The sequence below is a fragment of the Hipposideros armiger genome, unplaced genomic scaffold (assembly GCF_001890085.2).
Source record: "Hipposideros armiger isolate ML-2016 unplaced genomic scaffold, ASM189008v1 scaffold_445, whole genome shotgun sequence".
In the NCBI taxonomy this organism is placed as follows: domain Eukaryota; kingdom Metazoa; phylum Chordata; class Mammalia; order Chiroptera; family Hipposideridae; genus Hipposideros; species Hipposideros armiger.
Window position 1 is genome coordinate 556,345 of NW_017731795.1, and position 14,628 is coordinate 570,972.

General features: G+C 44.2%; 1 protein-coding gene across 7 annotated transcripts in view; it reads right to left on the reverse strand.

The window, feature by feature from the left end:
- CTNND2 (catenin delta 2) overlaps window positions 1-14,628 on the reverse strand; it is an 848,542-nt gene that overhangs the window by 242,320 nt on the left and 591,594 nt on the right. For all 7 annotated transcript variants that reach the window (XM_019665518.1, XM_019665517.1, XM_019665519.1 and 4 more), the window contains one exon: window positions 4,308-4,440. In XM_019665518.1, the coding sequence (XP_019521063.1) occupies window positions 4,308-4,440 (133 nt within the window). The remainder of the gene's footprint in view (window positions 1-4,307; window positions 4,441-14,628) is intronic.

The following is a 14,628-nucleotide window of genomic DNA, read 5'->3' on the forward strand; positions in this document are numbered from 1 at the left end:
TTTAATTTATTAGTTTATAATGAAGTAGATTAAAATATTAAAAAATTAACTTTATAAAGAATCCAGTCTTGTTATTTGAAACTGGGCAAATACCTTTTTAAACCTCTAGGTGACATGTTACCTTGAATGCCACCATGTATTGTCCACAGGCATATATAGGCGCCTGCTGTGCATGACTGTGGGGTGTGATGATGGGGTGTCTAGCTGCATGCCTACTCTAAAGTGAGCATTTGAAGAAACGGGGGGAAACTTAGGAGGGGGGAGCATCTATTATATAAACTAAAATCACTGCAACCCAAACAGGCACTTAGGGTCAACCACCAAATCAATGGATGTTCTTAATATTCTCAACTGAGGAAGAGTTCCCAGAAAGAGTGAAGAAAGGATACAAAAAATACTAACAAGTTATCAACATTTAGGCACCTCCTAAAACAATGCCTGTGGTACATACACATGAACAGGTTTTCATGTCTAATAGCTCTAAGTTATCTAAAGCTCAATTGATTGCAATTCAAGAGATAGCATGGATGGCAGACGGAGTTCAAATATTACTGACATCCATCTGTGCCAATCACAGCTCTGCCTTTCAAAGTAGGAGGAGCTACCTACATATCTGAGGTTCATCAGCTCATGAAAATGAGCTGCACAAACTTAGTGGGCTTGCAACAATGACCCAAAACTCCTTATGTTTCCTCCTTCAGCCACACATTTTAATTTTTCCTCAACTGCTTTTCTTCTGATATTAGTCTGGCTCTTAACTCTTGTCTATATGATACTCTTCTATCCCAATTTTTGGACACTTGCTGGTCTTCAAAGTTCTACCCTGGGTCAGGGTACCCAGTGGATGGCAGACTCTGCCTTAGTCACCTGTGGTTGCCAAACTGACCATATTGAGTCCTCTCCCCTGAGTTCCACCTCCCTGGTGGGAGGGGAACCAGGAGACTGCCTCCAATCCAAGTTCACTAGCCTAGCAAGACAACTTAGAGACAGGGCTTCCCTCTACTGATTTATGGAAGTGACTTCTCAGCTTCGTTCCTATGCGATCTGGCAGGCACCGTTTTGAACAAAACTGAATTTCTTGGCTTCATTATGTGAAAACGGTACAAACTGCTGTAATAAGGAATAAGAAAGTCATGATTTATGACCCTCCACATATAGGACGTCTAATTCTGCCTTTTGCTCAATGGTCTATCCGTTGTGTGAGCAAAGTCAACACCGATAATGAAATGCAGACTAAATCAATTGAATAAAATGCACTAGAAAGACTAGGCCGCTGAGTAAACTTGGAAAGGCTAGCAGTGCCGGCAACATTAGTATGTGGACAACAGGCAATTACAAAAATCAATACCTGGATATGAAGACATGACAGGCAGCCATCTGTCACAGAGAGAACTCATTACTAATGATTTGGCTCCTGAGTTAGGATGAGAAAACAACACAGGTCTATACAAAATCCCTATCAGAGGTTACACGTGTGTGTGTGTGTGTGTGTGTGTGTGTGTGTGTGTGTGTGTGTGTGCGTACGCGCGCGTGCGTTCGCATGTGCACGCGTGTGCTCCCTAAGTGACTGAGGAGAGAGAAAGGGAAAGGCCAGATGGCTGACTCTATATTTTATTTAGGCCTTTTGCACTCTCTCTGTTCCTCTGGCTTTTCCTAACTTTGATCTCATTTAGCTAACTTGGTATCAGGTGGTTCCCTGCATCACCCTTTCCTTCCTTCTCATCCCAGCCTCCCAGGCACCAAGGGAACATTATCATGAGGTCCTGGCAGTGTGTGGAGCCTGTAGGGGCAAAGCTGAGGAACGACACCCATAATCTGAGCCAGTGCTCTAAAGTGCCAGCTGTTAGAAGAATTTCTAAGCAGCGCCAGGTGATACAGGAAGCCTTGAAAGCACCCACAGCAAAATAAAAAACTAAACACACGGACACACAGACACACACACACAGACACAGACACAGACACACACACACACACACCAGATAAAATAGTAACTTAAGTGTCTTAACTGTGTTCCTGGCCATAAAAGAATATGAGTGAATGAATACGTCACTGCTAAGCAGTTTGCGCACATTAGCTCATTTAGTCCCTGCAAAGACGCTACCATGGAGGTATCAGCACCTCTCTTTTAAAGTGGAGAAAAGAGGCTTGTGAGGACGATCAGCTTGCTCCAGGAGACAGAGCTACTGAGCAGGGAGGCGATGGGAAGGTGCATCTGTCTGACACTGATGTGTGTGCTCGTCACCACTCCACCGCACCACCTCTTGTCTGCCACAGGGCACGGAGGCACTTCTAATGTGGCCACACAGGAGTGAGTCTATGGCCAGTTGTTAGGCCTCAGTGCTACTGAGAGGCTTCAAGGCCAGCCCACGGATCACGGAGCTGAGCCAGTCAGACCAGCGACTTTAAACACTTCCCCCCGCCCTGGTGTCTATACTGCCTGACTGCCTGACTGCCTGTAATAAAGAGTCTGACTCCATCTTTTGATGTTTGGCTTCTGACAGCTCTTAAGCGTCACCCTCCTTTTTCCCCTCTGCCCACCTCTGAGCAAGCGGATAAGCAAGCTTGGGTGTTTCCTCCCGTGGCATTAGCAGGGAGTTCGAACCCCACAAGCCCCCATCTGCATGTGGGACCTCACCCAAGTCCCACCCCTTGGCCACCATGAAATCTGGAGCCAGCCTCCTTTCCTGCTGTCTCAAGCCATGTTTGGCCCTGCTTGGGAGCCACCCTGCCCATCCACAGCCTCGTTAGGTGAGTGCCCCACCTCTTTAGGCCCCATTGGTACGTATGGGTGTTGTGTCCAGTCCTCACATCAGAATCACATTTTGGGTTGGTGTGCTCCCCACCTTTGTGGGGGTAACATAACACTTCTGACCAACTTTATGCCAATGACACCATGAAGTGCTTTTGTGACTTTTGGAGAAAGCCCCGAAGTTGTAGTCATCAAACGATGGTGTGTGATCCCCCTAAGCAGAAAGCCGTCCTTCATTTTGAACAGCCAGTTTGCTTTTCTATTAAAAACAGTGAATAATTAAGAGAATTTCCACTTGGGGCAGGAGCTACTTTAATATAGTTTTAGGCCATTTTAAATTTATCTTAGATGGACAATGTTTTTCTATATTTCACCGTTGGCACTACTGACATCTGGGGCTGGGTAATTCTTTGTGGTGGGGGCTGTCCTGTGCGTGATAGGACATCTGCCAGCATCCCTGACCACTACCCACCACAACCCGCTCCAACTGTGACAACTAAAAAAAGTCTCCAGATGGTGTCGAATGTCCCTTGGGGGCAAAATTACACCTGGTTGAGAACCACTGCTCTATATTTATTCTACAAAAAAAATTAATGATTTTTCTGGTAAGGATAAGCATAAGCATGGATCAAGTTCTTTGAGTCCCAGTGGAAGAGATGGAAAAAAATGATGAAAAGCTGCTAAGCTATATACATCCCAATGCAAGCAAGCAAAATCTATAATAAATTGCAATTATATCTTCAAATCTCTCTACTCTTAAACTAATTTAGACTTATCCTCAAAATTGCTTACACTATGGAGATGACTCTTTATAGCTTATAAAATCTTTTTTTTATAAAAATGATTACTCAGCTGCTTATATGCAAATGATTATCCTTTTTTTAAAAAAAATCAGTTAGCTCTACTGACCACCATGATTGTCCAGAAATATCACACACACAATGCATGCACCTTAAAGTATTCCCCAAACACAAAGCATGTTAACAGTCATTTACATGAGGCTCTTAGACAATAATCTCTTTCATGGAGCACATACTCCTATATCCATATGATACCTGCTGGTACTTCTGTGAATGGCTCAGAATTCTTGGTTATAACACAAAGCTGGTATTATTGCCTAAAGTTCCCATCCTATCAATGAGTTTTCCAGGAAGGACAGATGACACCATTGATCGACTGCAGTCATCTCATTGTAAACTGAGGAGACAACATAAGATGCTCTGTAGTTCCTCAGGATTTAGAGGCACAGACAACTCCAGAGATAGAACTGGAAGGAGAAAGGCAAACCGCACTCTAAGTGCAGCAGCTGGCAGTCTCACCTCTGTGAACACAAGCACGTATCCTGGGTCCTCTGTCCCACAGTATTCAATTATTAAAAAAGAGGAATGTATGACAGGCATGGCGATGAATTAGATGGAGCGCTATGTTTCAGTCTTCAACATGGATCTCAGTTTTGCAACTTTAGTTTTCCCATGCCTTTCCCCTTTCAACATTACTCTCGAAACCTCAGTGAAGACAAATCGGACACCGATCCTTTGAGAATCGGAGCAGCGCTTACCTCGGCTTTAATTTTATTGTCTCCGAAGCAGAGGTGTTGTAAATAGGCGGCAGCATTGGACTGGACCGAAGGGAACTGATGCTGCAACATCTGAATCACTTCAGGCAGTTCTGGGTCTCTCCATCCAAATTCTCTGAACAAAAGGAAGGCGGGAGAACGTGAGATTGTAATCCTGCCACAGTGTCAGCGTACGGTTAACTCATTAGGAAATGCACTCGACAGTTTACATGGGAATCTTTCACAAATGACTGCTCTGGTTTTCTTACACGTATCCATCTAGTAAAGGATTTGCAAAGATTCCCTTGAGTAAATGGTTTGTAAATATATACATGTGTGCATATGAAGGTCTGACCATTAAGTTCGCGAACTTGTTGCAACAATGTTGCTAAATATTTTTTGATATCAGAGGGATTATTCACTATGAATTTGTACCAACTGGACAAACAGTTAACCAAGTTTACTATTTGGAAGTGCTGAAAAGGCTGCGTGAGAAAGTTAGACGACCTGAACTTTTCGCCAACAATTTATGGCTCTTGCATCACGACAATGCACCAGCTCACACGGCACTGTCTGTGAGGGAGTTTTTAGTCAGTAAACAAATAACTGTATTGGAACATCCTCCCTACCCACCTGATCTGGCCCCCCAATGACTTCTTTCTTTACCAGAAGATAAAGGAAATATTGAAAGGAAGACATTTTGATGACATTCAGGACATCAAGGGTAATACTATGACAGCTCTGATGGCCATTCCAGAAAAAGAGTTCCAAAATTGCTTTGAAGGGTGGACTAGGCGCTGGTGGTGGTGCATAGCTTCCCAAGGGGAGTACTTCGAAGGCAACCATAGTGATATTCAGCAATGAGGTATGTAGCACTTTTTCTAGGATGAGTTCGTGAACTTAACTGTCAGACCTCATATACGTACGAGGATGCATTAATACATATATAATCTTAAATGCATTAACTGAAGCTATCTGTTTATGAAGATTATGAAACAATGACTGAAAATAACACCTAATTTTATTAATATATGCATTTTCCATTTGGCCTTAAAAGGATAATTTATAAGGTCACATTTATTTTCTAATATATTGTTTCAACAGTCTGACTCACATACAGTATTTAGCTAAATTATCATATGAAAGAAAATATAACTGGATGGATCCAATCCAGAATGTCATAATAGCAGTTGATGTCATCATCTTTATTATTTTTATCATTATAATCTCTTCTTTAAAAACAGACAGAGTTCTTAGATGATTCTCTGGGGATGAAAGTATAGCAATGAGAAGACTATATGAAAGGGCATTATTTATTTAAAGAGTTAAGATTATTCATACAATGTTAATAAATATAGTGCCTTGTACATTCTTTTCCTGCATCTTCCTTTTTCCATCCAAGCTACTCGAATAAGCTTGTTGTTTATTTAATTTTAAGAAATATGCTCTAAGATCATTAAATGCATTCTAAAACATAAGGTTGATTGTACCATGATGCATATAAATATTCTTTCATGAAGTCAATCAGCTCAACCGATTACAGTCAAGCTGAAAGGGCCAACTGTATGGATTCTATTCCTGTAGCAGGAAGCCAATTTTTAACAGAGAAATAAAAGAGCAACAAACTCTGAGACCACAGATAAAAACTTGACCCCATGAGCCACAAGAGCATATACTATTTATCTGAAGGATGGGGTGGAAGAGAAACGAGATGACTTTGCAACAACCACTCTACCGCTGGAGAAAGAACTCAAAAGCATATATCCTATTGACACCAGGTCAGGGCTGTCATCTGAGAAGAAGAGTCATGAAAAACGGGAGAGAGAAAGGAACAGACAAAGGTTAAAAGTTTCCTCGTAGATTCTAACCTGTTCTCTTTATCTTTCCTTTATCACAACTGGCAGAGGTTGTCAAGCAAAACCTGGAGCATGTTGGTGGTTCCCTTAGAGCTACTAAAGACAATACGAAGTAGCATTCCATTTGAGTTGGCTCAATGTTTATTGGAGGGCTAAATAATTCAGTTGAATATTCATTATTTAATAAATGTACCTAAAATCTTAGGCAGACACAAATTTTCAAAAGGACACATATAGTACAGTAATACATTTGCTATAAAACATAATTAAGGGATTGCTGATAATGGGCAAACTATTGACTTTTTCTTGGCTATGTGATCTAGAAAACAATTATGGATTAAAACATAGGAAGCCAGTTTTTCTTTTTTATTTACTTTCCTTTTGCTGCATGATTTTAAACCATCTCTGCAACATTGAGATAGCACAGCCCCTCTTCTTTTAATAGCAGCCCCTTACAATTATATTCTTCATACAAATTAAACAGAAAATCTACAGAACAGCTGTAAATTAAAATGGGAAGTGTCATGCAAAAACACTAGATGGCCAAGACGAGTTCAGGCTAGCCTGCATTACTGGAAAGTGTTCAGTAAAGAATTCACTTCAGCCTGTGTTAGTAACCAGATGGTAACCATTCCATTAGGCTCAGACGGCACATATCTATCAAGAACACCTTTGGAACAAGAGCGCTAGGGGGCAGTCTTAGGGACTCTCAGCACATATGCGTGCAAATGCACTTGTGTGGACACACACACACACACACACACACACACACGACCAACCTCAGATAGAACAGATGCCTGCTCCAAAGAACTGAAGGAGGGATCCACGCTCTTAACTCCTACGTCCAAAGAAAGGTTGTCAGCGTCCCCCTAAAACCTCTGGAGTCCCTAACGTCCCCTCTACCCCACTACTGTTCTCCCAGACCTAGGTTCTCACCTTTTACCCTGCCAATGGTGTCAGTCACCTCCCACCTCACCATTCTTCCTCCCTAACTCATATAAATACGCAAACACGCAAAATGGATTGTGCTTCAAACCCTTCTGTGGTTCTCAGTGTCCTTGGGATAAAGACCACGGCGTTCCCATGGCCTGCAAGGCCCGCTGACCGGCCATCTCTTCCCTCACCACCTCATGTCACACATCTCCACCTGGCTTCACTGGCTACACAGGTGGGTGGGTGGGCGGACCTTGACCAGTCCTGGCCCCGAGGCCCCTCACTCAAACTCAGGATTTTGGGCTCTCTGAGACTGTCTCAGCAAGGTCCTCCCTAACTGCCATCCATGCGGTACCAAGTCAGAATGCCTCCGTTATGTGGTGGGCCAATTACCATCTCTCTCCACTCTAGAAAGTTCTGTGAGGCCAGGGCCACACCTTCTTGGTCATCTACAAGGCAACTGGCACAGTGCAGCACAGTTCAACACTCTCTGGTACATAATGAGCACTACATAATGTATCCCAAAAGAATAAGGCATGAAGGTAGGATTGAAGAATGTGTCTTGGCAGGAAGAGTGTTTCCTCAGTTCTACTGGTAACTACAGGAAAAGCAAGGGTCATTGCTCTCACCGATGGGTCATTCTTAAAATGTCACCCCCCACCCCAATACACACACACACACACACACACACACACACACACACACACACACACACACACACACACACACACACACACACACACACACGCACTTCATGCTGCCAACCTGAGCAGTCCTTTCTATGCATCCATCGGATAACTCCATGGATTAAACCCTCCAGTGGTGTCCCACTGAGCTCCTGAGTTTTGCTTGGGAGGCCCCACAGACACGAGTCCTGTGTTTCTGAAGGCATCTGCTACCAAAGCACCCTGTGCCTCTTACACCAGCCTCCCTGACCTGCCTCCTTGCTGTTCCCACTTCAAGACCTTGGTCCTTCTGGGGAGGCTCCTCCCTCAGGTCTCTGCACGGCGCTGTCTTGTCTTAAGTCTCAGTTCCAACGTCTCCAACAGCTTCTGACCAAAGAAGCCCCACCCCTCAAGTCATTTCTACTCAACTATCCTGTTTTATACACAAGACTTATGACTATCTGGAAGCCTCCATGGGGGTAAAGACATTGCCCGCACCAGGAAAGGATGATGCCTGGGAGCCACTGTGCCCCAATCCTCATTGGGTTGCTGGGTTGGGGGGAGGAGAACTACTCTGGGACAAAGTGAAAGAGGGTGAGAGAGCTCAGAAAGCCAGGTAAGACCGAAGACAAAAGTAACTCAGCGGTTAACATGGCTCAACTGTCTCCCAACCGACACCAGCTCTCCAGGATGGGGTTGCGGGGATTGTGGGTCCAGGCGGTTTACTTCCGGCTTATTCTACCGGCCGCCCCCCAGGACTCGGCCACAGCAGCAGCTGCCCTCTGGGGGAATGCCCGTGTTTTCAAATGCTCCATTTCACAAGATAGATGCTCAAGGAGCATCTGCAGAAAGTTTGGGGGAATGAAAACACCCAAGACTCTTTCTCTAGAACCGTTTCACTTCACTTAGGTTAGAGTCTGTTTGGGGTTTTTTGCTGCCCATGGAGATGGACTCCATAAAAGGAGCTGGGGGCTGGGAGGCAATCAAGTGTCCATTTACTTCGGGCCAGAGTTTAGTCTGTGGTATGGTTTCTTCACATAAGGTCTACATCTTTAAGGACAGGAGTGGCTTCTAAGGCAAAAATGTTGTGGAGGAAGACAAATACGAGTGACGGAACAGCAGGCATGAGGGTGAGGGCTGTAAAAAGGGGTGAACTATTTGGGAAAGGTGTGGCGATCAGCTTGGGGCGGGTAAGTCTGTGAACCGGGGAGCTGCAGGGAGGAGCGTGGCCTGGGAAGGGGGACTGGACAGTGGGGCTGGGGCTGGGGGCAAGGCCGGGTGAGATAACGGAGGGCTTTGCCTTCAAATACAGAAACTCTTGGTCTGGTCTGTGGTCAGGATTGCGCAAAAGAAATCGACGGAAATTTAGATTTGTTTAGGCTTACATAACCAACAGGAAAATAAACTTAGGAGTGTGAGCGTCTCTTCAAAGTCAGTTGCTAAGGTTCCCTGATCACACGCTTTAACTCTTTAGCCCTTAACTAGTCCTGTGTAGTTTATTTTTATGTAACAGGAGAAGGAAACTAGGCTCGAATGTTACTGAATATAAATGGTAGAGCCAAAATAAAACTCTGTCGGCTTTTGAGCAGATAAATGTAACCACATAACTATGCTGCCTGCCGTAATCACGGTTGTGAAATAATGTCTAAACAGTGATTTTGGGGGGACAATGTTTAAAAAATAAATATGTTTAAAACAGTGCTCCTGGGGGACACTTGGCGACGCCTGAAGACATTTTTGGTTGTCACAACTGGAAGATGCTGTTGGAATCCAGGGGTTAGAGGCCAGGGACGCTGCTCAACATCTTACAATGCACGGGATGGTCCCCCGCAACACAGGATCACTTGTCCCCAAAATGTCATCAGAGCCAAGGTGCAGAAACCTGGATCCACACATGTACGGTATTTGATCTCGTTTGTCGAGTATGCGTCTTATAAATATTTCACTCCTTAATTACTGTAGTGAGATGGGCACAGGATTTGACATCAGAGTAACTGGGATAATTTAGGATCAAGAGTTCATAACTTAAACTTCTGACTTTCTCCCTTCTAGCCAACAAATGTAGGAGAGTCCCTTAGTATTCGCTGGTCTTGCTTTCCATGGATCTGATACAGAGACTGACACTTAATTTATGGGATTCCTTTTTAAATGACTCCATAATATATATGCAAGTCCTTGGTAAATGATTGAGCTAGAATTATATGAGTAATTATTATTCTAAGGCTGCTCTAAGGGATGCACGCGCACACACACACATTACATAATGCCATTTTTAAAAATAACCTTTTACTTATGTGTATTCAATTGGATGTTATACTTACTTGAAGGGGAGACACTGCTTTAGCTTGTAGTAAAACTGTGTCTTAAAATGTGCCATTATGACATGCTTTCTTTTTCCCCTTCAGAGGCCCAGTGCCACGGGGGGCAACGTTCTCTGCATGCAGCCAGAGTTGGTTCAAATCTTGCCCTACCACGAACTCTCCTGCAGCCTTGGTCTCCTCCTGTGTGTGTCTCATCTGCTGCAGGGTCTCCACTGGCTGGCATGCAAGGTGTTCTCTGAATATATGTTCGTTGAGTCCACCTGTCATCCTAAGATAATAATTCCTACCTTGGAGTAATATTGGGATGATTAGAAATAATATATATATGAACTCCTTAGAGCAATTTCTGGCACACAGTGGGGGCCCTCAAGAAATGTCAGGTATTATAGTACGTAACTAGATGAAGAAGAACACAAGAATAAGAAATGAGGACCATCTATGATCTCCCACGGACGCCAAACTCATAACTCTCATTTGTTACTGGGCTTCACTTTTAAAATGTTAATGGAACTGGAGAGTATGCAAATGTAACCTTTTCTCCATTAAAACTTGTCACAGAGACCAACAATATTGTGACTAAATCCTCACTCTTACACAGACTAGCTGAGTCGTTAAAATGACACCGTGCTTAGCATAGCACTAACTAGCAAACAGTTTGAAATTCCTTACTATGTTATGCTGGCATTGACACAAAAGAGTTGATGGACTGTCACAACATTTGATCACATTTACTTCTGCACTCAGAGGAGCCCCAGGACAACCAGAGCCTCCTGGAATTCAAAATTCGATTTTCGGCAAAGCTCCATGTCAGAGGGACAGTGTCACTTTGACTGCTTGCCTTGATAATTTCTGTTGGGGGCAGGGTTGTAAGGGTATTATTTAAACCAATCATTTCTAAACTTTTTAACTCTAACAAAAAGTTTTAAAGACCATTTTGATTTTATTTTTTAATACCCAGAGCCATGAGGTGGCCTGTTTTGTCTCTGATTTGGTTTTGTTGGTAGGGCTAGGAGGTGGGGGGTGGGTACAGAGGTGGTGGTCTTAAGAAAGTTAGAGGCTTCTTTTTGAAATGACAAAATAGAGATATTTTAATTCTTGTTGACCGACAAGAACTTATCCAGTGATAAACATGTGGACATGTTAGTGTTTTAATCCTCATTCCTAGAGCGTTTATGACCGAAACGAAAAGTTACCTGACATGGTTCACCACATTTAAAAACATCTTTTGCTATTAGCATATAAACAGTCACACGACAATTATGACTGCTTAGACAGCAAGCTCGACTGTTGCAGTGTGTAGAAAGAAATGGCTTTCTCCAAGCTTAACATTTTGAGAAGCTGTAATTCTCAAAACTGCATCGTAAGCATTAATTCCCTCCCCTGGATCTGTGGGCCTGTCTCCTGATGGGGCAGCCCCAGCATCCGGTCCCTGGAGCAGGCTCAGCCCTCAGGGGGGTGGAGGTGCTCTGGGACCACCCAGCCAGCAGCTGCTTCTCATTGTCCACCATCTTCTTCTCAACTGAATTCTGGATTATAAACTATACCCTTTCTCTTCGCGAAAGATTGGGGAAACTCGCACAAACCACCTACGATGACATGCTAGAACAAAAACGAAAAATCAAGTACACAAAAGGATAATTCAAGTATTATGAGCACAAGGTCAACAGACTTAATTACTTTGTTTCTGATCTGCCTCTTCTTACAAGGGGCCCTGCCAACAGCAGAGAAATTAATACAGGAGAGAAGGGGCCATTTCTGTTAGGTAAGTGGAAACACAGAATGGCTATTGCTTTGTGTACTTAGGAGGCCAGCGAGGAGAATCTGCGGCTCTCTACACCCATCCCAATATTCGTGACAGGTCTCTGGTTAGGATATGATGGTAAACTGCATCATGGCCCCCAGAGGTATCCAGGTCCTAATCTCTGGGACCTGTGAATGTGACCTTACGTGGCAAAATGGACTTTGCCCAGAATAAGAAGGCAACATAACTCTGAATGTGAGATGCTATGCTGGCATCTTTGAAGGTGGAGAAAGGGGCCATGAGCCACTGAATGCAAGGCTGCAGCTCTAGACGCTGGCGAGGACCAGAAGGAGGGCTCCCCGGGAACCTCTGGAGGCAGCACGGCCTTGCTGACACCCTGGTCATGGTCCAGCGAGCCTGATCTCAGCCTTCTGGCCTCAGAACAATAAGAGAATAAATGTGTGGTGTTTCAAATCATCAACTTTGTGTTAATTTATTATAAGGAAACAAAGGCAGACTCCGATCTGACCCCAGGATATGGCCCTTTTAAGCCTGGAAGAGACCACCCCTGGGGCAAGAAGGTGGAAAGAGCCACTTAACATTGTTGACCCGGCAATTTTACACAGAAGCTCTCTCCTGCCACTGGCTATTGTTTCGTATCTTTCCATGTGATAAGCACAAGGGGTGCTTTCTGTAAAAACATCATTTCTCTGAAGAATCTTTGACTTTTCTTTCAGTACCTTTGGCAAGCCACGGTTCTCCCTTAAGGTGCCACAGACTAGTGTTTTCTAATAATATTTAAGCTGTAGAAACGCTGTTGTAATAATTATCTGGATATACATGATGCCAAGAATCAAGATATGGCTCTAAGACAGATAATATAGCTTCTTGTAGCGTTTTGCCTTCCCTCGAATAGATCTTGAAGTTGCAAATGCATATAACTCATGGAAAAATTCTTCACCATCACGATCCATCATGACTATTTTTTGCAATACTAGAATTGTGATAAAAACCTAAATATCAAGACAAATAACTTTTTTTTAATAATAAAATGAACATGACTGAACACGATGAACAAAGCTTTTACAATACCCTATATTACCCTGAGTTTTAAAACCTGAATTAGCTAATGCAAGGGCAAACACGGGTTAACTCGTGACTGGTCAATAACATTTGGCATGAAAACACGAGAACTTGTGACCAGTCAACAATGTGTTCAGATATTCCGAGAGGCACCGCCTCCAATTCCTGCCTCTGGAAGTCCTCTCCATGACTTCTGGTAATCAGGTAGGCTCCTCTATCATTTACCCATTTTTTGATCACCTCTTGTTTATCTGTTTGGATTGCGGCTTCTCTGACCTTCCGATTATTTCTTTAAGGCCCCATAGCCTTCCCTTCTGGCCATGTCCCTGCAGGCTGCCTGGCTGCCTGCTTCACTTTAGGATTCAGTCACGACTGCTGATGCCTCCAGCCGATGTCCACTGAGTGACCACTGTGCTCCCCAGCCACTGAAGATACAGCACTGACCAGAGCAAAGGTCCTGTCCTCAGGGAAATTAGGTTCTAACGGGAACTGTGAATTCATTATTAAAAGAGCAAAATATATTATTTGTCAGATAGTGATAAGTGGGTATTGGGTGGAATCGTGTCCCCACCCAAAATTCACATCCACATAGAACCACAGAATGTATCCTTATTTGAAATAAGGTCACTGCAGTTGTAATTTCGGATTAAGACGAGATCTTACTGGATGAGGGTGGGCCTGAAACCCAATGAGCATGTCTTCAGAAGAGACAAAAACGGACATGGAGACCCAGAGACAAGAAGGCCACGTGCAGATGCAGGCAGACATTGGGGTGACAGGGCCGCAAGTCAGGGGCGCCAAGAACCGCTGGCCACCAGCAGAAGGAGATTGGCACGGAAGGTCCTTCCCTCAGAGCCTCCAGAAGGAGTCAACTCCCGATACCTGGACTTTGGTTTTCCGGTCTCCTGAACCCTTAGAGAATAAATCCATGTCGTTAAGCCACCCAGTTTGTGGTACTTTGTTACGGCGGCCATGGGAAACGAATACAAGTGTGATGGGAACCCATAAATCAGGCAGACAAGAGGTGAGAAAGCCACTGGGTGAAGGGGACTGAGTCCTGGGCGCCATGTTGAGAGGGGCCACGGGGGCCCAGATTATAGAGGAATTGCCAGCCACAGCAGGCTTTTTGCTTCTGCACTGATACAGGAACCATCAGAATGCTGTGATCTGATGCACGGTTTTAACGAATACTTTGATGGTGGCTACAGGGATGGATACATCTGTCAAAAGTCAAAAACTGCAGGCCACAAATGGTGCGTTTATTGTATATAAATTATATACCTTGATAAAAAGCTGAGTTTACAAAAAAGCTCCCTCTGGCTGCGGTGTTGAGAACACACGCTAGGGGGCAGGATGGAGGCAGGGGACTGGTTCCGAGGTTCCTGCCAGGATTCCGGGGAGAAGAGGGTGGCCCAGCAGAGGGGGCTGAACAGCAGAGGGAATCTGGAAGCCTTTTGAAGGCAGAGACAGCACCTGGTGCTTGTCAAGTGTGAGGGAGAGAGATGCTCAGTGAATCCCTCTGACTGGCCCCCTCTACTTCTCTCCTACCAACGCTCCGCATTAATTGGTGTCTCCTGAGGCCAGGGGGCTGGGTTGGTCAGACTAGCATCCTCTTTGGGGACTGGCGTCTGTTATTTCAGAACAAGAAGGACCAATTTTGCTAGCAAGTTTTCTACTGGCTGCTGAACTGGAGAGAAAGAGTAACATAGTGAGATATTGGTTATG